This window comes from Erinaceus europaeus, chromosome 4, assembly GCF_950295315.1.
Source record: "Erinaceus europaeus chromosome 4, mEriEur2.1, whole genome shotgun sequence".
Classification (NCBI taxonomy): Eukaryota; Metazoa; Chordata; class Mammalia; order Eulipotyphla; family Erinaceidae; genus Erinaceus; species Erinaceus europaeus.
Window position 1 is genome coordinate 66,548,016 of NC_080165.1, and position 20,511 is coordinate 66,568,526.

The window sequence follows — 20,511 nt, forward strand, 5'->3', positions numbered from 1 at the left end:
CCCTAGAAGTCTATTTTAATAAACCAGGGTAGACTGGACTTTTGGTAGGCCCACTGGGAGATTGGCTGTGTGGAATACTGAGCTTCCCTATATCAGTTTTAATTCTAGGCTTGACGGACCACTGACTCCTCCATGTAGCTCCTCACTGCTTAAGTGACAGAAATATCTGTTCTAGTCTCCAAGGTGGCAGGGGGCAAGGGACAGAGGTAAGCATTAAATCTTATCAGCAGCCCTCTACACTAGTCCAAGGGCATCAACTAAGAAGAGATTGAGCATTTTATCCAGTGTCAAAAAATTATCTCAGTGGCTAGAAAGAAGGACTGTTTCAGCCAGATGAAACTCAAAAAAGAAACATTTTATTTTCAGAGCAGCTGATGCAATATTGAATCAGGTTTTCACAAATAAATATGACAGTGTCTTATTTGGTTACATCTCTGGTTGAAGAATGCCTATCTGTAGGAGCCATAATAAATTTCTGAGGCTAATAACTGGAATCTTTCAAGTAAAATTCTGGCTCTCTTTTTGAAAAGAGCATTGTGATAATTAGGAAAAACACACACAAACACACAAAACAAACAAAAAAACAAACAAAAATGCTTATCACTTGGGGGGGAACCTAGCACACCCAGTTGTTTTTGCTTTTAAGGAATGCACCTTTTTAAGGACACATCTATAAAACATCTTTATTTATTTGTTACATAGATGTTTAAATATAACTTTGCTTTCAAGCTTCCAACCCCCTTTTTTTTTTTAAACCCTGGTAAAATAAGACTTTTGGTTCACCTTAACAAAAACTGGCCTTGGAAGAAACATTTTTAGTAAAATGTATTATAAAATTTACTAGAAAATACTGTCCTTTTTTTTTTTTTTTTTTGCCAAAGTGTTACATAAAATCCTTATTAAAAATACACACATTACAAAAGAAAATTTGTGGATATGCTAAACATAGTGCTTTTGATGTGAACCAAGGAACCTGCATTCCAGGGAAAATACAGTTAAGTACACTAGATATTATGATGTCAACTTATAATAGTGCAAACCTGAATAAATCACATCCTGAAATGGGAAGGCATGCAAGTCATTTGCTTAGAACAGAGCATAATGAAGCCAAAACAGGAAGCAATCACAACCACTATTTAAAAATGTTTTCGTTTTTATTACATTAATTTTTTTCAAAAATACTTTTCTTTACAATAGAACTCCTAGAAAATATTTACAACCTTCCTCTAATAAAATATAACAGCAGTTAAATATATTTGAAAATAAGATGGGTTTTTCCATAAAATATATCTGTTAACTTTTTATATACAAGCTTTCTCAAAGAGGTCTAAATTTACTAATGAAAAAACCATCTGATAGTAAACAGTAACTGTGTTGGATACATTACCCATTAAAGAAAAGAAAGTTTCTTTTGGGGGGTGGGGAGGCGAGGAGGCTTGAACACAACACATACATGCAGGCAGAATCGTTTCAGAAAAAAAAATGTAAGTGCAATATTTTACTATGAAGTCAATTCTTTAAGTTGATATTGTCAAGAAATACTAATTCAGGAATTTGAACTGTCTCATTAAGGAGGAGTTCTTTGGTTATTTCAAGTCAAAAATGCTTATACTATACTGCATGAAAAATCATTAAATTGTGCATTGTAATTTTGCCTTGGCAACTCAGTTTATTTCTAATGTTTAAAATCGGAATGGCTGAACAAGTCTTCAAACTCAGAGAGTACATTTGCTTTAAAAATATTTTTTTTTCCTGGGTGTTTGCTCCTTTGATAGATAAGCTCTCATAGACCCAGTAGCAGAAATATTCCAGAATCACACTCAGACAACCACAAGCAGAGAAAAGTAGTCACTTGAACAGAAGTGGTCAGTTGGAATGTTCTGGAATAGTTCTGTCCCAAAGTTGATGCACTGCCTAGGCAGTTCTTAATTCAATACATAGGATAGAACAACCTGTCTGAAATGGCAACAAATAAAACAGCCCCCCACTCCCACAAGGAAAAGATAAAGGAAACTTCCAAGACCTCTTCTGAAAACAGGATGATGATAATGAAAAGAACACTTGTATTTATTTATCTTCTGTCCATGGCTTTCCTGAGATTCAGAGAATACTGTCTGTGTGGGGTAACTGTGGGCCAGAAGTGTGTGCCAAATATATTTTTTCTTTGCAGAGTCAAACTTAAAAGATGCTGGATCCTATTAATCATTCTTAAGCTATTACCATACTAGCAAAGAGGTCAGTGTAATCTCCACACTTATGTGGTGCTAAGGAATAAACTTACTTGAGATAGGACAAGATCTAAAAGCTTCCTGTGGAAAAGGCCACACCAACTTAATTAAAGGAGAACCCCCCCTCCCCAAGGAGTCCTCTTTGCTGGCGCTGCTTTCACTCCTGCAGGCTGCACTAACAGTGGGATGGGTCAGCCTGGCTCCATTCAAAAGTCGGAGCTCAATGCCATTTTTGAAGGGTTACAGGTTTATTACCTTCAGGTAGCAACAGTAACTCTGTTGACAGTGGACAGGAAGTGACAGAGCTACCTGAAGCCCTTTGAAATGCCTAGAAGTGCTTTGGTAAATGACTTTGATGAATATACTCATCTTTTGAGTACAAACATTGTAGTCAAAGTGGTAGCTGAGAACCGAGAACTGGTTTTCTTGGTCTTTAATGCTAGTTCCCTTGTAGCTGCTATCAGATTTGTTAGACAACCATTTTACTCATGGTTGGGTGTCAGTGTAAACTTCAGTACAGCACAGGTGAGTTACAGCAAAATCCCAGCGAATGAGGTTTCACAGTAATTCCAAGTTGCACAGTCATTTCAGAACTCTACTGACCAGTTAAGAGTAACAAAGAAAAAAAAAAGGCTCATTCAATCTAATTTTTGGACAAAAGAACACTTCTTGGCTATTTCAGGTACTTTATAATGTGCCCTTCAATCATTTTTCCTAAGTCAAACAGTCCTGGCACCTTCACAGCGTGGATAATTGTCCTCCACATAGGTCTCGAGTTGGCTCACCCCGAAACGTGACTCTGTTGAATGGGAGCAAAGTGGCTCCCAGGGAACATGGAAGAGGCCCTATTTGCTCTCTGAACCAGGTCCTTAGTAAATAAGCGCCAGAGGGTGAAAACCTGAAAGTATACAGTACTCATTTCCTAAAACCAGGCCAGTGAGTGACAGGCAAGGCAGGGAGATAGTTTATTTTCACATTTGGTCAACTCTTCAAATGCCATGTTTACTAGAGGAAAGCCATGGGGCATGAGGGCTTGCCTTGCTCTCTGGAAAGCTATACCCCTGGCACACAGTCTCATGGCAATGGTGCCATGTTCACTGCAAAGTGCAGAATGAGGTCAGAACAGAATGAAAAGCAACTCTGCTTGGGGAACGGTGGTCCAAGGCCCTGGTATGAAGAGGCCAGCCTGCTACACATCCTCTCCTCTCCTCTCCTCTCCTCTCCTCTCCTCTCCTCTCCTCTCCTCTCCTCTCCTCTCCTCTCCTCTCCTCTCCTCTCCTTTCTCTCTCTCTCTCTCCCTGTCTCTCTCAGCAAGCTTTGGGATAAAATGCAACCAGGATGGTCAACATCTAAAAATGAAAGAATACGAAGTCCAGGTTAATTCCCTGCTGGGAATGAATACACAGGGATGTAATCTAGATGAAACACCTCTTTAAATAGAATTGTGCCAATTATTTATCTTCACCCCCCACCCCGCAACCTCCCACAAAACTTTATTTTAAATAAAAGGAAGAGAAACTGGATTTTTTTCCCCTAAACCTGAATCAGATGACCACTTCTCAAACAGGTAGTTTAAAATGGTTATGAAATGAGCAGTCAGTCCAGGTTTCCTGATTCATGAAGATGGAGGCTGTGGGTTACTGAGGTCTCTAAGTGACAAACAGTGCTTCATAGTTCTGTGTCACCATGAAGAAGGACTGAATCTTGATCATCCAAAAGGAGATCAGTGTCCACGACCTCAGCCTCTTCCATGACACCTAACTGCTGGACGTCAACATCAAGGATATCATCCTTGATGGGCTTGATCAGACTCAACTGGTCTAGAGGCAGCAGCCCCGGTGCGCCCACTGGCCCCGTAGTCCTCTCGATGGTGGCTGCCATTTCTGCTGCAAAGGCTGCCTTCTGAGCCTTCTGCCTTTGCTGCTCCTCCTGCTGCCTGTGAGTCTTCATGTGAGCATTCCGGCTCTTGATCTTGAAGAAGACTCTAGAAGGGAAGACAAAGCACATGGGAAAGTTAGGAGATGCGAGTTTCTGGAAATCCAGGCTTCCTACAGGGAGCTGGAGGTGCATGTCTGACATCTGGAAGGGGGAGAGGACAGGAATAAGTACAAATTGTGACAGGTTTCTTCCCCTGGCAGTAGAGGATTCTCAAAAGCTTTTCTATCTCTTTGTAATTTAGAGCACTGGCTTCTCTCCTTCAGTTCCCCTCTTTCTCCATCACTAACCAAGCCCTCTCAACCTGTCTCCAAACCATGCTAATGAGCTCATACCATAAATGGAGTTCCCACTACCAAACAGTCCATCATTTGCCTCTAGTCTCCCCTTTCCACCAGACTCAAAAATTCTTGAGGATCTGCCTGCGCACATTTGGTACAACTCCTCTCTCCTCTACCCTCTCCAACTGGACCAGTATCCCCTGCAGTTCAGTGCAAGTGCTTTTTTCAAAGTTACCAGAGCCACTACGAACTGGCATAGTGCATTAAGCATTTAACTATTAGGCATGAGGTTCTGAGTCTGAGTCCATGCTTTGCACATTCCAGAGTGATGCTCTGGTTTTCTCTCTCTCCTCCTTCTTCCCTCTCAATGAATCAAGGGCTGGGGAGACAGCATAATGGCTATGTAAAAGACTTTCATGCCTGAAGCTCTAAGGTCCCAGGTTCCCCAGCACCACAATAAGCCAGAGCTGAGCAGTGCTCTGGTGTCTCTGTCTCCCTCTCATTAAAATAAATAAAGTATGTAACAATCAAATTCACCAGTAATTCACTGAGGCCAAATCTGATAGTCCCTCCTCTTGTCTTTTTAGTGTGTTTCACCTCCAAGCTGCAGATACTCTCCCTTTCTACCTGACATCCTTTAATTTATTTTATTTCATTATAAAAGATGATGTGAAAGATCAAAGAACCACTCCACCATCCATACAGCTCCACTGTTTTGTCTTTCTTGTTCTCTAATGTGGTGCAGGAGACTGAACACCTCAGGCATGCAAGGTGCATATTCTCTCTGGACTCCCAAGACCTCTTCTTGCTGGTCATTATAATTTCATACTGCTTCCTTTAGAATGAAATAGTGATTTTCAGTTGGGAGTGCTTTGCCCTCCTCTGGAAACAACTGGCAATGTCTGGAGACATTTTTGATCAGCATAAATGGGATTGGTGACATTTCTAGTACCTAGTGGACAGAGGTCAGGGATATTACTAAATATCTTACAATGCAGAGGTCTGCTCTTCCTCAAATAAAGAGTGATCAGATCCAATATACCAGTGCTGAAGTAGAGAAACTGGTGTAAGAAGACTGCATGCTAGGCTGGGATTATGGACCTGTCAACGCCCATGTTCAGTGGGGAAGCAATTACAGAAGCCAGACCTTCCACCTTCTATATCTCACAATGACCTTGGGTTGGGTCCATACTCACAGAGGGTTAAAGAATAGGAAAGCTATCAAGGGATGGGATGGGATACGGAGTTCTGGTGGTGGGAATAGTATGGAGTTGTACCCCTCTTATCCTATGGTTTTGTCAGTGTTTCCTTTTTATAAATAAAAAAAATAATAAAGAAGTCTTCAAACTATTGTCAGTGAGTCAAATCTAGCTCCCCCCTCCAGCCTATTTATGTAAAGAAAGATTTGTGGGAACACAGTCATACTATTCAGGAACTGTCTGCACTACAGTGGTGGAGCTAAGAAGAGTGACAGCATGACTTGCATATGAAAGTACTCTGTCTGGACCCTTTTCATAAAAAAGTTTTCCAAGGCATGAGGATGCTTGTTTTTGGAGAGTGGATGATGTTAGTATAAGCATTCTGTGTTTGCTCCTGCACTCAACAAGGATGAAAAAGAACAGATTTCTCAGATGTAAGTCCAATAGAGTTAATCACCACAACTGGACATATTGGAAACTGTCACAGCTAAAAGAAGCATTCTCAGAACTAGTGTCTGGAAAGTCACAGAAAAATTATCCATAATATCTTAACTAGAGTTATGGTATAAAAAAGTCCCAAGGAGCCCAGGCACAGTGAGTGGAACACAGGACTTACAAGCATGCAATCCTAAACTTAATCCTTGGTATTGCATGTATCAGAGTGATGCTCTGGCTTTCTTTTCTAATTATTATTATTTTTCTCTTTTTAAGTTAAGAAAAAAAGGTCCCATTAAAAACATTTAAGGAATGTCACTGAATGACAATCACTTTTATTAATACGTACTCTGTCTCCACCTGGTAGGATAATAGATTGTAGCCTGTTTGAGCAGAGTGGTGACCCCTCTCAGAGGAAACTGGCAAGCCTTCCATTCCTCCCTTACTTCATTATCCGGAAAGTAATGGAAGCGTTAGGTTTCATTCCTGAGCTAATAATGATCAAAACAGGGCTCATTTCTCTCAAGGTGGCATGAAGATGGCATGATATCAGGCTCTGAAGGTCATTAGAACACCGAGGAGGAAATTCATACCTAATCCATCTCGGTTCGTCACAGAGGGGGATAAACATTGCTAGCTGCAACTCACTTTGGCATCAAACTGAACCAAGTTTAGGTGGAAGGTGAAGATCAAGGTCCAGGCCAGCAAGCATGCTGACCCTCCACCCAGCTGTGCATCATGACAAATAGCTTAATCACTCTTGTGCCTTGTTAAAAAAGAAATATATGAGTGAGGCAACTGGGACCTAAACTCATAGTTTACACTCCATTACAGGCTATTTCAAACAGTTTAATAGTAGCTCCCACCGAACAGGTACTCACTGTTTGCCTAATACTGTTTGAGGACTTCTATTTGTGTCAATTAATATAATCTTTACAATAGCCCTATGATGTCACCTCATTCATACAGTTAGGGAAACATTCATGGTAGAGTTTCAGCAGCTACTTGGTCAGCATCTCTCTAGGGAATATTTTACTTTATTATTATTATTATCTTTATTTGATAGAGACAGCCAGAAATTGAGAGGAAGGGAGAGACAGGGAGAGAGAGACACACACACACAGAGAGACAGAGAGACACCTGTAGCACTGCTTCACCACTTGTGAAGTTTTCCCTCTGCAGGTGGGGACTGGGGGCTTGAACCCGGGTCCTTGTGCACTGTAACATGTGTGCTCAACCAGGTACACCACGACCTGGCCCCAGGAATATTCCCCTTCATATGGAAGGCAGAAGTTTATAACTTGGCAAGGTTCTTAGAGGATGTCCCTTGTGACAATATAATACACCTCCACACCAGGCAGCTTGACTTAGAAGTAAGCTGGAATTCTATACTGAATGCTGTGAAGGTTACCATATATATATATATATATTTAAAGATTTTATTTATTTATTAATGAGAAACATAGGAGGAGAGAGAAAGAACCAGCTATCACTCTGGTACATGTGCTGCAGGGGACTGAAGTCAGGACCTCATGCTTGAGAGTCCGATGCTTTATCCACTGCGCCACCTCCCGGACCACATATATCAAAGAAAATATCAAAGATACTTTCTGCCTAGCCAAGTAAATAAAGCAACCAACAGGAGAGAATGGAGGTCAGGAACCTGGGTTCTGCATTTGAAAGTAACTGTGTTCAGACTTTAATTCTGCTCTTACCAGTGGAACAAGCCTAGGACAAGCCATTTTCTCTTCCAGTCTTTATTTATTAGTATCATTATTAATTATTGTTATTATTATTTTAGATATAGACAGAGAGGGAGAGAGAAAGGGAGAGAGAGAGTGAGAGAGAAAGAGAGAGAGAGAAAGAAATGAAAGTGACCATAGCACCTATGTTTCTTTCATTGAGGGGCTGGGCTTGAACCTGGGTAGCATATATGGCAAAGCAGCACACTATCCAAGTGATCTATGTCACTAGCCCTCAATCTTTATTTGTAAAACAAGGATAAAAACAGTATCTGCACCATATGGAGTTTGTGTGTGAGGATTAAATGACTTCATGCACATAAAGTATGGATAAGTGCTTGGTAAATGTCAGCTGCTATTACTCCAACCCACTGGCAATTTTACCCTTTAGTTGTTGTTTTGAATTATACCCAGAAGGGCAGGGATGGCAAGTGAGTTTTATCTCCTGAGTTAACTTGGATCAACTGGTTGTGCCAACTTGAAGTATTCTGATGGAAAGGATCTGAGGAGAGAAACTCAGCAAGGCTCTGAGAGGATGTCCCTCATCCACATCAGGTAGAATAATACCTGATGTGTAATAGCCATCCACATCCGGTAGACTCACTGAGAAGTAAACTGGAATTCTTGTCTTAATGTGGCAGCAGAGCATAATGATTGATTAGTGATGCCTGAACTGGGTGTAGAAGTGAGCAGTGTTGGTACGCAAGTTATCTCTGCTACAGAGGGTCCCTGATTAAGTGTTTCAGAGCCATTTCTATTTATTTTTATTTATTTTTTTGCCTCCAGGGTTATTGCTAGCTAGGGCTTGGTGCTTGCACTATGAATCCACTGCTCCTGGCAGCCATTTCTTTTCCATTGTTGTTGTTACTGTTGCTGCTGGATAGGACAGAGAGAAATCGAGAGAGGAGGGGAAGACAGAGAGGGCGAGAGAAAGACACTTGCAGACCTGCTTCACTGCTCGCGAAGCGACCCTCTGGCAGGTGGGGAGCCGGGAGATTGAACCGGGATCCCTGCACTTCACACTATGTGTGCTTAACCTGGTGCACTACCACTCAGCCCCTTAGAACCATTTTGAAATCACTCAGCAGAAATGTAGTGAAGTGACACTTTTAAATATAGTTTGGTGTTGAAGGGAAGAAGTAGGAATCTGAACCCCATCCACTATTTCTGAAAAAAAGTGAAGTTTTGCTTTCTGAAAATGCCCATCCTTATTATGCTTTTTTTTTTTTCCTTCCCTTAGCCACTGGGCTATTGCTGGGGCTTATTGCAGGGCTATTGCTGTTTGATTAACCAGCTGCGCTACCACCCAGCCTCCCCCTTATTATGCTTTAAACATCAAGTGTCCATATTCTGAATTGCAAAGTCACCCACCCTGAGGTGCCATGTAGACCCCCAAGAAGGTATGGGGAGAATCTGGAGAGCCTGGGCTCTTTTCTCTAGTTAATGGAACCTCAGACCATCCTGAAGCTCTGCACCTCACTCCCTCCAACAATTAGCACACATGTAAGTTTAGTCTATGGTCCACTTCCACCTACTTGCCACACTCCTTGCAGGGGAAGATGGTGGTAGGGTCTGTCTCGCCGCTGGTAGTGCTATGAGAGGGTGAACTCTTCACGGAGCAGTACCCACTTTGGGTGCTACCAGGCTTCTGCTTCCCAGAGGAGACAGCACCCCGAGCTTTGGACACCTGGTTGGTGCCACCATGGATGCGGGCATGGCCATTCAGTGCCTGCCGGGAGCTGAACACCTGGGGAAGAAAGGGAGTGACATGACATCTACAGTCCTGAAAAGGAAATTAGGGTTATTAGTTACTTAGTGGCAAAATGTGTGAGAGTAGCAACAGTGTCTAATGACAGGACATAGGGAATATATATATAAATTTGGGACAGGCATCACAAAACATAGGTATCGAATACAACAACCACAAATGAAGTGCTAATAAAAACCCGCACTGTTATAATCAGAAAACTAGAGGTGTTGAGGGACTGTCAACATCTCTAGTCAGGAGACTGGGCACTGAGCCATTGCAACTGATATGGAGCCACTTCCCTTTGCACACCTTATTTTTATCAATCTATAAAGTAAGGGGGCTGGACAATTGAAAAAATTAAGTCATAACTACCTCTATCTCATTTTTTTTAGCATTTAAAAATTTATTTATTCTCTTTTGTTGCCCTTGTTGTTTTATTGTTGTAATTGATGTAGTCGTTGTTGGATAGGGCAAAGAGAAGTGGAGAGAGTTGGGGAAGACAGAGAGAGGGGAGAGAAAGATAGACACCTGCAACCTGCTTCACCGCCTGTGAAGACACCTGCAGACCTGCTTCACCCCTGCAGCTGGGGAGCCGGTGACTCGAACTGGGATCCTTATGCCAGTCCTTGTGCTTTGTGCCATGTGCGCTTAACCTGCTGTTCTACTGCCCAGCTCCCCCCACCTTTTTTTTTTTTTTTTGCCTCCAGGGTTATCATTAGGGCTCGGTGCCTGCACTAGAATATATGGCTCCTGTGGCCTATTTATTTATTTATTTATTTATTTATTTTTGGATAGGACAGAGAAAAATTGAGAGGGGAGAGGAAGATAGAGAGGGAAAGAGACAGAGAGAGACCTGCAGACCTTCTTCACCACTTGTGAAGCGACACCCCCCCCCCCCCCCGCAGGTGAGGAACTGAGGGCTGGAACCAGGATCCTTGCTCAAGTCCTTATTCTTTGTACTATGTGTGCTTAACCCAGTGCACCACCGCCTGCCCCCCTGGTGTTCTTTTTCTCATTAAGATATAAACATATCTTAAAAATTAAAGCCGAGATGTTTTGGCTAAAATAGAGATAGCACCCCAGAAATGGTGTATGCTCATCTCTGTCTCTCTTTCTCTCAAGTTCTAGAGTCTCCAAGAACACAAACCAGAAAATTAGAAAGATGGGCTGCTTTGACCTACTTCTGTTTTATAATGTTTTAGCTCTACTCAACTAGCTTTTGATAGTGCTAAGGATTGAATCCGAGACCTCAGTCTCAGACTTGTAGTATAACCACTATGCCATCTGTCCAGTACTTTGACCTATTCTCTACATTATTTCTAAACCCCAGTTAGTAGTATATAGTTGAACCAAGATTTCAGATTCCCCGATTTTAATACAAGCTAATGTGGCCAATTTTTGAAGTCTGCCAGAAAGCACAGTTTCTCAGTCTCAGTATTACTGATATTTGAGACTGAATAATTACTGTGGGGGGGCATGTAGTGTACAGCATATTAGCAACATCTCAAGTCTTTATCCATTTCCACAGTCATGATGAAAATGTATGTAGACACTGTGAAATGTTCTTGGGGAACAGAATCATTGTTAGTTGAGAGCCACTGCTATACAAAGATGGATTCAGAAGCCCTGACTTCCATCTCGTTAAATGCATTAGCTGGCCTGGAGGAGCACCCAGGACCTGACCGGTTGTAAGTGATTTGCTCTGTGTTTAATTCATGAGCTCTGGACTTGGGCAGTGGCACACCTAGTTGACTGCATATACTACAATGCACAAGGATACAGGTTCAAGCCCCGGGTCCCTACCTGCAGGAGGGAAGTTTCACAAGTGGTGGAGCAGTGCTGCAGGTCTCTCTCTCTCTCTCCCTTCCTCTGTATCTCCCCTTTTCCTCTTGATTTCTGTTTCTAGCCAATAAATGAAAAATAAAGAATTAATAAATTAATGAGCTTTGATATGGTCTTATAAGCTGATTTAATGGCCAAACCTCTATGAATAAGAAAGGAATAAAACCAATATGTTTTCCTCCTATGTGACTTTTAAGTCATTAAATACTCATCTTGGTGATTATTTCAGATTAGGAAGTATAAAAGATGACTTCCTACTTGGTAAAACTTCTACTCTATACCAAACTATGAATTGAGGAAGCATCCAACTTCCAAACAAATCCACTCAGAAACACTGCCATATACAGTCATGTCTAGTCAGCTTTGAGGAGAACCTTTCTATATAAAATGGCAATGATGGAAGGTTCTAGTCATTAAACATCAAAGACAGAAACAAGCCAACCTTTTTTTTTTTTTTTTTTTTTTTTTTAACACCAGAGCACTGCTCAGCTTTGGCTTATGGTGGTACAGGGGATTGAACCTGGGACGTTGGAGCCTCAGGAATGACAGTCTTTTTGCATAACCACTATGCTATCTACCCCTGCTCAAGCCAACCTTTTCTTATGTTCTCTTTACAACGAATGTAACATGTATAAAAACCTCTTAACACTTTTTCATTTTTTTCTTATAGGTAAATCAAGAGAATTTCTGCAAGTATTTAAAATATTTAGAATGCAAATATTTTAAAGGCTGTTGTTTTCCTCATCTAAACGACAGCATTTAATACACTCTGGAAAACAAATGTTCCTATATGATGTACAAATATAAAAGCACTAACTGGGGGAAAATATCTTGTGAAAGGAGCAACATCTGCATTTTTAAGAACTAGCTTTAGAACTTGCCTATACAGGTGTGCCCGGCTTTAAGAACCATGATTTGGGGGAACTCTCAATGACTCAGGGCAGTACAGGACCAGTGGAGGACTGAGAATTCAAAGTAAACAACTATAAAAAATATCCTTTACAACATACAGGAAGCCCTGGACCAGGCCAATACAGAGTCTCTGAGGGCTTCCTTTTGTACTAGGAATGAACAGATAGTTAATACCTTCAAATTGTTTTTTTAACTAAATGATGCTTTTAATATGCTTAAATGGGATGTTGTATTTAAATGCAATGTCTCTTAAAGACAGGCACAGACTTATGGCCCTCGCCAGGCCCAGATCCCAGGAGGACGGAGACACTTACAGCCCCACAATTGGGCATTTCACAGATGAAGGAGCCGGAGGGCTGGCTGAGGGCCTGCAGGGGTGGCCCCTCTGCGGCAGCCAGAACAGGGCCTGGCGGTGGCTCCGGGGACTTCGGCACTTCACTCTCATCTTCTCTTGTGGATTTCCTATCTTCTTCCAGGTCCTCCTCCTCATCCTCTAACTCTTCTTCTTCTTCACTTGTCTGGTGTTAAGGCAATAAAAGCAAAAGGGGAAAATCCCCAAAGGGCATTTTTAGTGATGAACTGAAACCAAAGGCCAGGATAAGAGAGGGGCTAGATGCTGGGGCCATGGATGTTCCTTTGGACATAAGGAGTGGCTGACAGCCCTCTGGGCTAGTCACTTGGAATTCTGAGGTCCAGGGAGTCCCCTTGCTCCACTCTGGGTCCCCTCATCACCTTAGTAGAAATATGCTAAGGAAGGGAGGTTATATGTCTATCTTAAGAACTTCTTCTCCTTCTTGGAGACCAGCAGACCTTGCAACTGACCAGAACTCTACTGGCTGCCCTGCTTGTGAGCAGCACTGTCTGCCCGGAGTAGTGAAGAGAGTTCCAAATCCTAACACCACAGTGGGAATGGCTCTGGCCTAGCATGATGTGCCTTGTAGGACTTGTAACACACTTCCAAATGAGATGCCCCTTATGTTTGATCTGACCCAATGCCTGTGAAAAACACGTAACACAGGGTGTTCTGATGGACTCCAGCTCTACTCTGGTTGAGGGCAGCTTTATGAGTGGTGAAGCAGTGCTGCAGTTATCTCTCTCCCTCCTCTCCTGTCTATTTCTCTCTGTCCTAACAAGTAAAAGAAAGGAAAATGTCCGCCAGCTGTTGTCGAGCTGGCACCGAACCCCAGTGATCAACCTGATGGCAAATAAAACAAAAACAGAATGAAAGTGTGAATTATGATGACTACAAAGAGAAGAGAAAAGGGAAGGAGAAATTCCATTTTGTCTATTATGTGCTTTCTCTCCTTATTTTGCCTCTGAATATGAGCTTGGTGAAATGCCTTGTAGAAGCTTTTCATGAAAAAGAGTAAGAAAAAATTTTCTATGAATTATCATTCTCCCTGCAACTATGACCTTTCTGGTTTATTCAGAACAGCAAACAAGTAGAGAATTAAGTAGAAGGTCCCATCTTCCTCAAGGTTAAAAACTAGTCACAGCAATAATTTGGGTCCAACTGCATATTAGATGCCAGGCTCAGACAAAAACTAGTAAAATCATGAGCCCTTTGAAATATACCTAAAATAGACTTACTTGGTTTTTCCAAAACGGACACCCCAAATCTTCATCTGCAATATTCTTGCCTTTCGGTTCATGATTAATCAACAATCTGTTCTGCTTTGTAGCTTTTAAAAAAATATTTATTTACTTATTCCCTTTTGTTGCCATTGGTTTATTGTTGTAGTTATTGTTATTGATGTCATTGTTGTTGGATAGGACAGAGAGAAATGGAGAGAGCAGGGGAAGACAGAGGGGGGAGAGAAAGATAGACACCTGCAGACCTGCTTCACTGCCTGTGAAGCAACTCCCCTGTAGGTGGGGAGCTAGGGACTCGAACCAGGATCCTTACGCCGGCCCTTTGCTTCGTGCCACCTGCGCTTAACCCGCTGTGCTACCGCCCGACTCCCTCTGCTTTGTATCTTAACTCTTTTTCAGCCACCAGGTTCCAGATACTACCATGATGCCAACCTGACTTTCCTGGGCAGAGGACCCCACCAATGTGTCCTGGAATCTCGTCTCCCCATACCCCTGTCCCACTAGGGAAAAAGAGAGGCAGGCTGGGAGTATGGACTGACCTGCCAATTCCCATGTACATCAGGGAAGCAATTACAGAAGCCAGACTTCCCACATTCTCCACCCCATAATGAATCCAGGTCCATACTCCCAAAAGGATAAGGAATAGGAAAGCTATCAAGGGAGTGGATTAGGTATGGATCTCTGGGGGTGGGAACTGTATGAAATTGTACTCTTATACTACAGTCTTGTCAAAATTTCCATTTTATATAAAAAAAAAAACACCAACCAAAAAACCCACAACCAGTCACAGGGGCAGTGCATGGAGTATGTACCTGGGGGTGGGAGTGGGATGAGGAGAAGCATCTAGAAAGCTCTCATTCTATCTCTTATCTAAAGACAGTATTCAGCTCTCCCTGTCCAAACCAGAGAGTATGTTACCTTTTTTAGGCCCAGAAATGACTGAAGATCTGGAAAAGGAATTCAATGTCTGAACCTCACTGAAGCATATGTTATAGTATCTTATTGATTACAAAGTGTTTCCCTCTCAGTATGTCACTGGGTAGAATGAAAACAGTTCTTCCATTTTATAGATAAAGAAATGAAGATATGCCCCACTGTCTCTAATCCTGAAAGTTACTGTCTCTGCCAAGTTCTCAGCAGACTCACCACTTAAAAGCATAGACATTCCAGCTTGGTTTACCCTAGACAGTGATGATACTCTGGTTTTAAGAGCCCAAAGATCTGAGAACCCAGAAGGAAGAATTTCTAAGATGAATTAAGATTTTGGAGAGTAGTGGTATTCTGTGATCTAGAAATCACAAGCTGCTTCTCTCTAGTTCGGACTGGAGGTGGGAGATAAAGACTTAGAAATCAGGGGTATTTAGCACCCCCTGACTGGCTCTGTATTGTCTGTATCTTGTTATTCAGATCAGACAACATGTATTGAGAGGGTGTATTTAAGAAATGATCACCATTTCCTGTGGGTTAATTAGGTTTTAGTTATGTTTACATTTTCTGAAGAGATTCCAACAAATATAGATGTTGACCTAATTTTTTTTTTTTTTGTTATTACTATTGTTTTACCAGAGCACTGCTCAGCTCTGGCTTATGGTGGTACCGGTGATTGAACCTGGAACCTTTGGTGTCTCAGGCATGAAAGTCTTTTTGCATTACCACTATGCTATCTACCCAGTCTGGAATAATATGTCTTATGGAACAAATTATGATACCTATAGGTGGCAGGTTTCTTGCTTTAGTTTCTCATGTGAATACACTATCTTTCCATCTCAACAAGAGTTTCAGGATAAACTATCAATATATTATGCCAAGATCCAATCTGGTACAGAACTGGACCTCTCTGGCCCAAATACCAGTTTATTAAGCAGACCATATCCTATGATGTGGCATTTAAAAGATCCACATAATAACTTTTAATAGCATTGGTTTTTGTTTCATAGTACTTGCTATACTTATGGTCTTCTTACTATGTCATTCTTTGGCTTAAAAACTCTTTGAAGAGTTTGTTAGCTATTGGGCTCAGACAAAAATTACTAAAATCATGGGTCCCTTGGCAAATGTCTAAAATAGACTTTGTAGCTTCTTCTCACATGAAGACCCTTAATTTCATGTGCTCTACTCTTCCCTTTGGGGTCCTGTTTATTAAATAATTTGTCCTGCTTTATATATTTCAGCCACCAAGTTGCAGATGCTACAATGACACCATCCTGACTTCCCTGGACAGACAACCTCACAAAAGTGTCCCGAAGTCTTGCCTCTCTAGAGCCCTACCCCACTAAGAAAAGATAGAAACGGTTTAGGGGTATGGATCAACATGCCAATGTCCATGTCAAACAGAAAAGCAATTACAGAAGCCAGACCTTCCACCTTCTGTACCCCATTAAGAATTTTGGTCCATACTCCCAGAGAGATAAAAAGAATAGAGAAGCTTCCAATGGAAGGGGGGGGACATGGAACTCTGGTGGTATGAACTGTATGGAATTATGCCCCTGTTATATTATAATTTTGTTAATCATTATTAAATCACTACTAAAAATTAAAAAAAACTCTTGAAAGAAAATTTCCATATAGTTATAGATTAAGATACACTGCCCTAGGATTATGCATCTCAGGAATTTATATGTGCTTAATTTCAACTGGCAATATGTAGATACTCACAAAATGGTTTTTATCAAGTTCTATGGCTCACCAAAGTGATTAAGAGATACAAAGATAGGAGAGCAAGGATCCTAACATGTAGAACTTTGTATTAACAAACTGTTCATTTTATGATGTGAAGCGAAGCATTTGACAACTGGTAGAAGGTGGGCAACTACAGAACGTGGGAAATGGTTACAGGTTTGACATGATGCTCAAAACCTTGCATGATCACAGTAAGTTTCCTGAGGAGGGTATTTTCATTTCTCAGGCATGTGAATGGAACTCTCATGATGAGATATTTATATTAAAGTATCAGTGCTCTGGGGGTATCCCAAGTCTAAGCCTCTGGCTCTCACAGCACTGGGGGAAGCCTTGATGATAGGGTATCTTTCCCTTTCTCCTTGACTCTCTGAAAAAATTGGTCCAGAGTGCCAAGACCCCAGTGACAGCAACAAACAAACCAAGCCAAAACTCCAAAACAAATGCTCAACAACACAAACATAGTCAAAGACACAAAGCTGTATGTTATAGTCATTAGTGATTACAATATGCTATTAACCAAGCAACACACACACACACACACACACACACACACACACACACCTCTATTTCACACAACAACCATGTACAAAATTTTCTTTTTTCAATGAGGGAACTGGTAGCCTGGAAGATAGTACAGTTGAGTTGAGTGTATAAGTTGCATGCATGAGGTCCTGAGTTAAAACCCTGACACCACAATATCAAAATCATGCTCTGGTTCTCTCTCTCTCATTTTTTTCCTTTTTAAATTTTTTCATTATTGGATAGAAATAGAAATTGAGAGGGGATGGAGGATATACAGAGGGAAAGAGATAGACACCTGCAGCCCTGCTTCGCCACTTGTGAAACTTTCCCCCTGCAGGTGGGGGACATTCTCTCTTATTGATAAACAAAACAATCTTAAAGAGTAATAAATGAGGAAAATGGTCAGAGAACTAATTTTCTCAAGGTTACTGAGGTGGTAAAGAATTTCAACTGAGAATTAGAAACAGGATCATTAGCCTTACCATAAATGTCCACAGGAGAACATTTTCCCATGTGTCTGTACAGGGCTTAGGTATTTAGGTCAAACACAGGGGTTCTAAACTTCTTTTATTTTCCTGTCACCAGGCTCTTCACTGGGACTTTGCACCTGTACAATCCTACTGTACCTGGCATATTTTTTTTTTTCGATTTTAGATAGAGAATGAGAAAGAGAGAGAGAGAGAGAGAGGAGAGGCACCACAACACTGCTCTGCTGCTTGAGAAGCTCCCCCTTTGCATGGGCTGGGGGGCTTGAACTCAGGTCCTTATGCATGCCAAGTGTGTACTCTACTGCATATGCTCTCTGCTGGTCTCCTGGCTACTTTTAATTCTCGGAGGGAAGGAGGATGTTTCCCAACCTCTTTGTCAGTGGACTATGTAACTAAGGTGCTTTTCCAGACCAAGGATGAGCCTTATTTATACTGTCCTTGAAGCCCTGATCACTGTCTCCCAAACTCAGCTAACTGCCTCTCTGGCTTCTTGAACATTAATGAACTGTGGCTACATAGACCCCCAGATCATCCCCGAACAATAGCAGGAGTGTACACATAGGATAGGACAACAGGGTCAGCACACACTCCCCTGCTTCTGTAACAGAGCTCACCAAGGCCCCCTTCTTCCATCTGCAAGGGTGGATAGGCCTTCTGAGACCTTAGGCCAGCTGGGGGATGACTGTAATCTACTGACCTCCAGGTCTCTAGAGAGCACTCTCTCTGAGTTCTCTTGGGAATCACTTAGTTCCTTTAAAGAGGAACCAGAGCAGGAGGGCAAGCCCAGGCAGTTCTGCAGGGCAGAGAGCAAGACCCCTGTCCTATACCTTGCCTTTCACACCTTCCCTAGTCCTTACATGATCTCCATCCATCATCTTCACTCAGAAAAGTATCCTCAGGAGGCTGACTCCACCATGACAGGGCTCCAAAGGGAGCTGTGAGCTACCAAGCTGACCTGCAATCAAGTCATCTCTGCACATAGTTTCTTTCCTCCTAAAGCTCAAAGGGTGGGTGGATGTTCCTGACCCAGTTTAATACCAGCTTCTAGTGAAAAAGATCAAGAAGCTGTGGCCCCTTCTGTGATTATAAAAGCCTTTCTACTCACCATCTCCAGAGCCTTGCCAGCCTCAGATGGCACCTCTGTCTAATGTGGTAACATCTTCCTTAACATCACTCCTCTGCTTAGATTCCCCTCCTTACCCTAAATCCCTCCAGTGAGTCACAGAAACACTGTAATGCTATGACCCAGAGTGACTTTCACCTCAAAGTATGTTCATTCATTCAACTTCTATTGATTGAGGATCAATATTTTGCCAGGCACTCTTGAGGGTACTTGGTATTATACAAGGTGAAGCAATAGCAAATTGCTTTAGGAAACCGTATGCTCTGATGTAGCTCTGACAAGAGTCCAGAACACTCCAGAATTGGAAAGAACTTTCTCAGTCATCTAAAGCATCTGGCTAATTTTCGGGGTCAGTTAGCCTAGGAGTCAGGGTCTGAATGTGACCTTGTGGTTGTGCTATGTGACCTTGAGTGAACCACTTCCTCTCTTGGGGCTTCAGTTTTTTGCTTGTGGAGTGGCTGAGTTGGCTAAGAGTCCTGAAGCTATACCTAAGACTCTGATTCTCATCTCATACTACTTTTATACACTCTTGGGCTTCATGGTAAACTTCTTGCTAGTGTATGCTACATGGTCCCAACTACAATATATGCTGGGGGTAATGATGGTGGGGCAACTGGGACCAGAGATCAGTCAACATTCCTGGGTGAACCACAGTGCTACTCATATGTTGGGGAGATAGAGTGAGAAAGAGACAGAGTGATGCCACAGTCCTGCTTCACCACTAGTGAAGCTTTCTCCCTGTAGGTGGGGGTCAGGGGCTTGAACCCAGGTCCTTGCACACTGTAACATGTGTGCTTAACTAGGTGCATTACCACCTGGCCCTGACTACACACTATTTTTAAAAAATAAGGCCACAAGGACTGGCAAGAGAACCTGCTTGGGAGTGTGCCTGCTTTGTTATACCCTTGGCCTAGGTTCAAACCTCGCTTCCACTGCACTGGAAGAAGCTTTCCTCTTCCCCTTCTGTCTGTTTCTATCTGAAAAAGTTGGATTGGAGTAGCAAAGCCCCAGTGGTGACAGAAAAAAAAAAAAAAAAAGAAAGAAAAAGAAAAAAAGGTCACATATTACCAAAAGGCTATTATGAATTACTATTTAAACCAACCAAAACAAAATTCCTAGTCATAGGAAACTCTGAGTACAGGATACTGCCTCCTCATCTGAAAGCACAGCAACACCATTCTATTCTGTAGATGCTCTATTTCTTCGGATGTCCGCATCTGAAAATAGGTGTTCAGTGTGTGTGTCTATTTCATAGCTAGGTTCAATGTTTGGTTAGAAAAGTGGATTCTGAAGCACTGATGAGTCCAAGCAATTTTACATCTCCAAGGAAATGCACTTAAATATCACAGGAGGGACTTAGCACACCCTCTACCAACCATCTGACCACAGCCATGACCACGGCCACAGGCTCTGGGCCTGTTTTTCACCTCACAGAATTGACAGGATTAGTCAATATCTGTAAATTGCTGTGCACAATGCCTGGCATCTATAAAGTGTTATGTTTAAGTGTCAAAGAAAAATAACCCAAGAGTGTGCTAACACAACTGGGGCACAACTGAGAATGAAACTGTAACTGCAGTAGCTAGGGAAACGGGTCAACTAACAGACTCTTGGACCTGCATACCGGAGGCTCTTAAGTTTGATTCTTAGCAAGCCAGAACTATTGTTGTTCTGGCTTCTCTCTCATTCTGTCTGATGCAAAACTCTTGTTTATATGTATAAATAAAATAATTATTGAAAAAAAGGAAGTTTAACTGAAAATATTCATACCATACATGAGTC

The 20,511-nt window shown here is 41.9% G+C and overlaps 1 protein-coding gene across 11 annotated transcripts in view; it reads right to left on the minus strand.

Moving 5' to 3' along the window:
• Window positions 1-334: 334 nt before the first annotated feature.
• Window positions 335-20,511, minus strand: part of TRERF1 (transcriptional regulating factor 1) — a 275,654-nt gene continuing 255,477 nt past the window's right edge. For 4 of the 11 annotated variants that reach the window (XM_060189802.1, XM_060189797.1, XM_060189795.1 and 1 more), the window contains 3 exons: window positions 12,639-12,842; window positions 9,356-9,567; window positions 335-4,212 (listed from right to left, as the gene is read on the minus strand). In XM_060189802.1, coding sequence (XP_060045785.1) covers window positions 3,897-4,212; window positions 9,356-9,567; window positions 12,639-12,842 — 732 coding nt within the window. In that variant the 3' untranslated portion in view covers window positions 335-3,896. Of the gene's footprint in view, window positions 4,213-9,355; window positions 9,604-11,373; window positions 11,467-12,638; window positions 12,843-20,511 lie in introns of all 11 variants that reach the window. The other 7 variants (XM_060189800.1, XM_060189796.1, XM_060189793.1 and 4 more) reach the window with 4 other exon arrangements.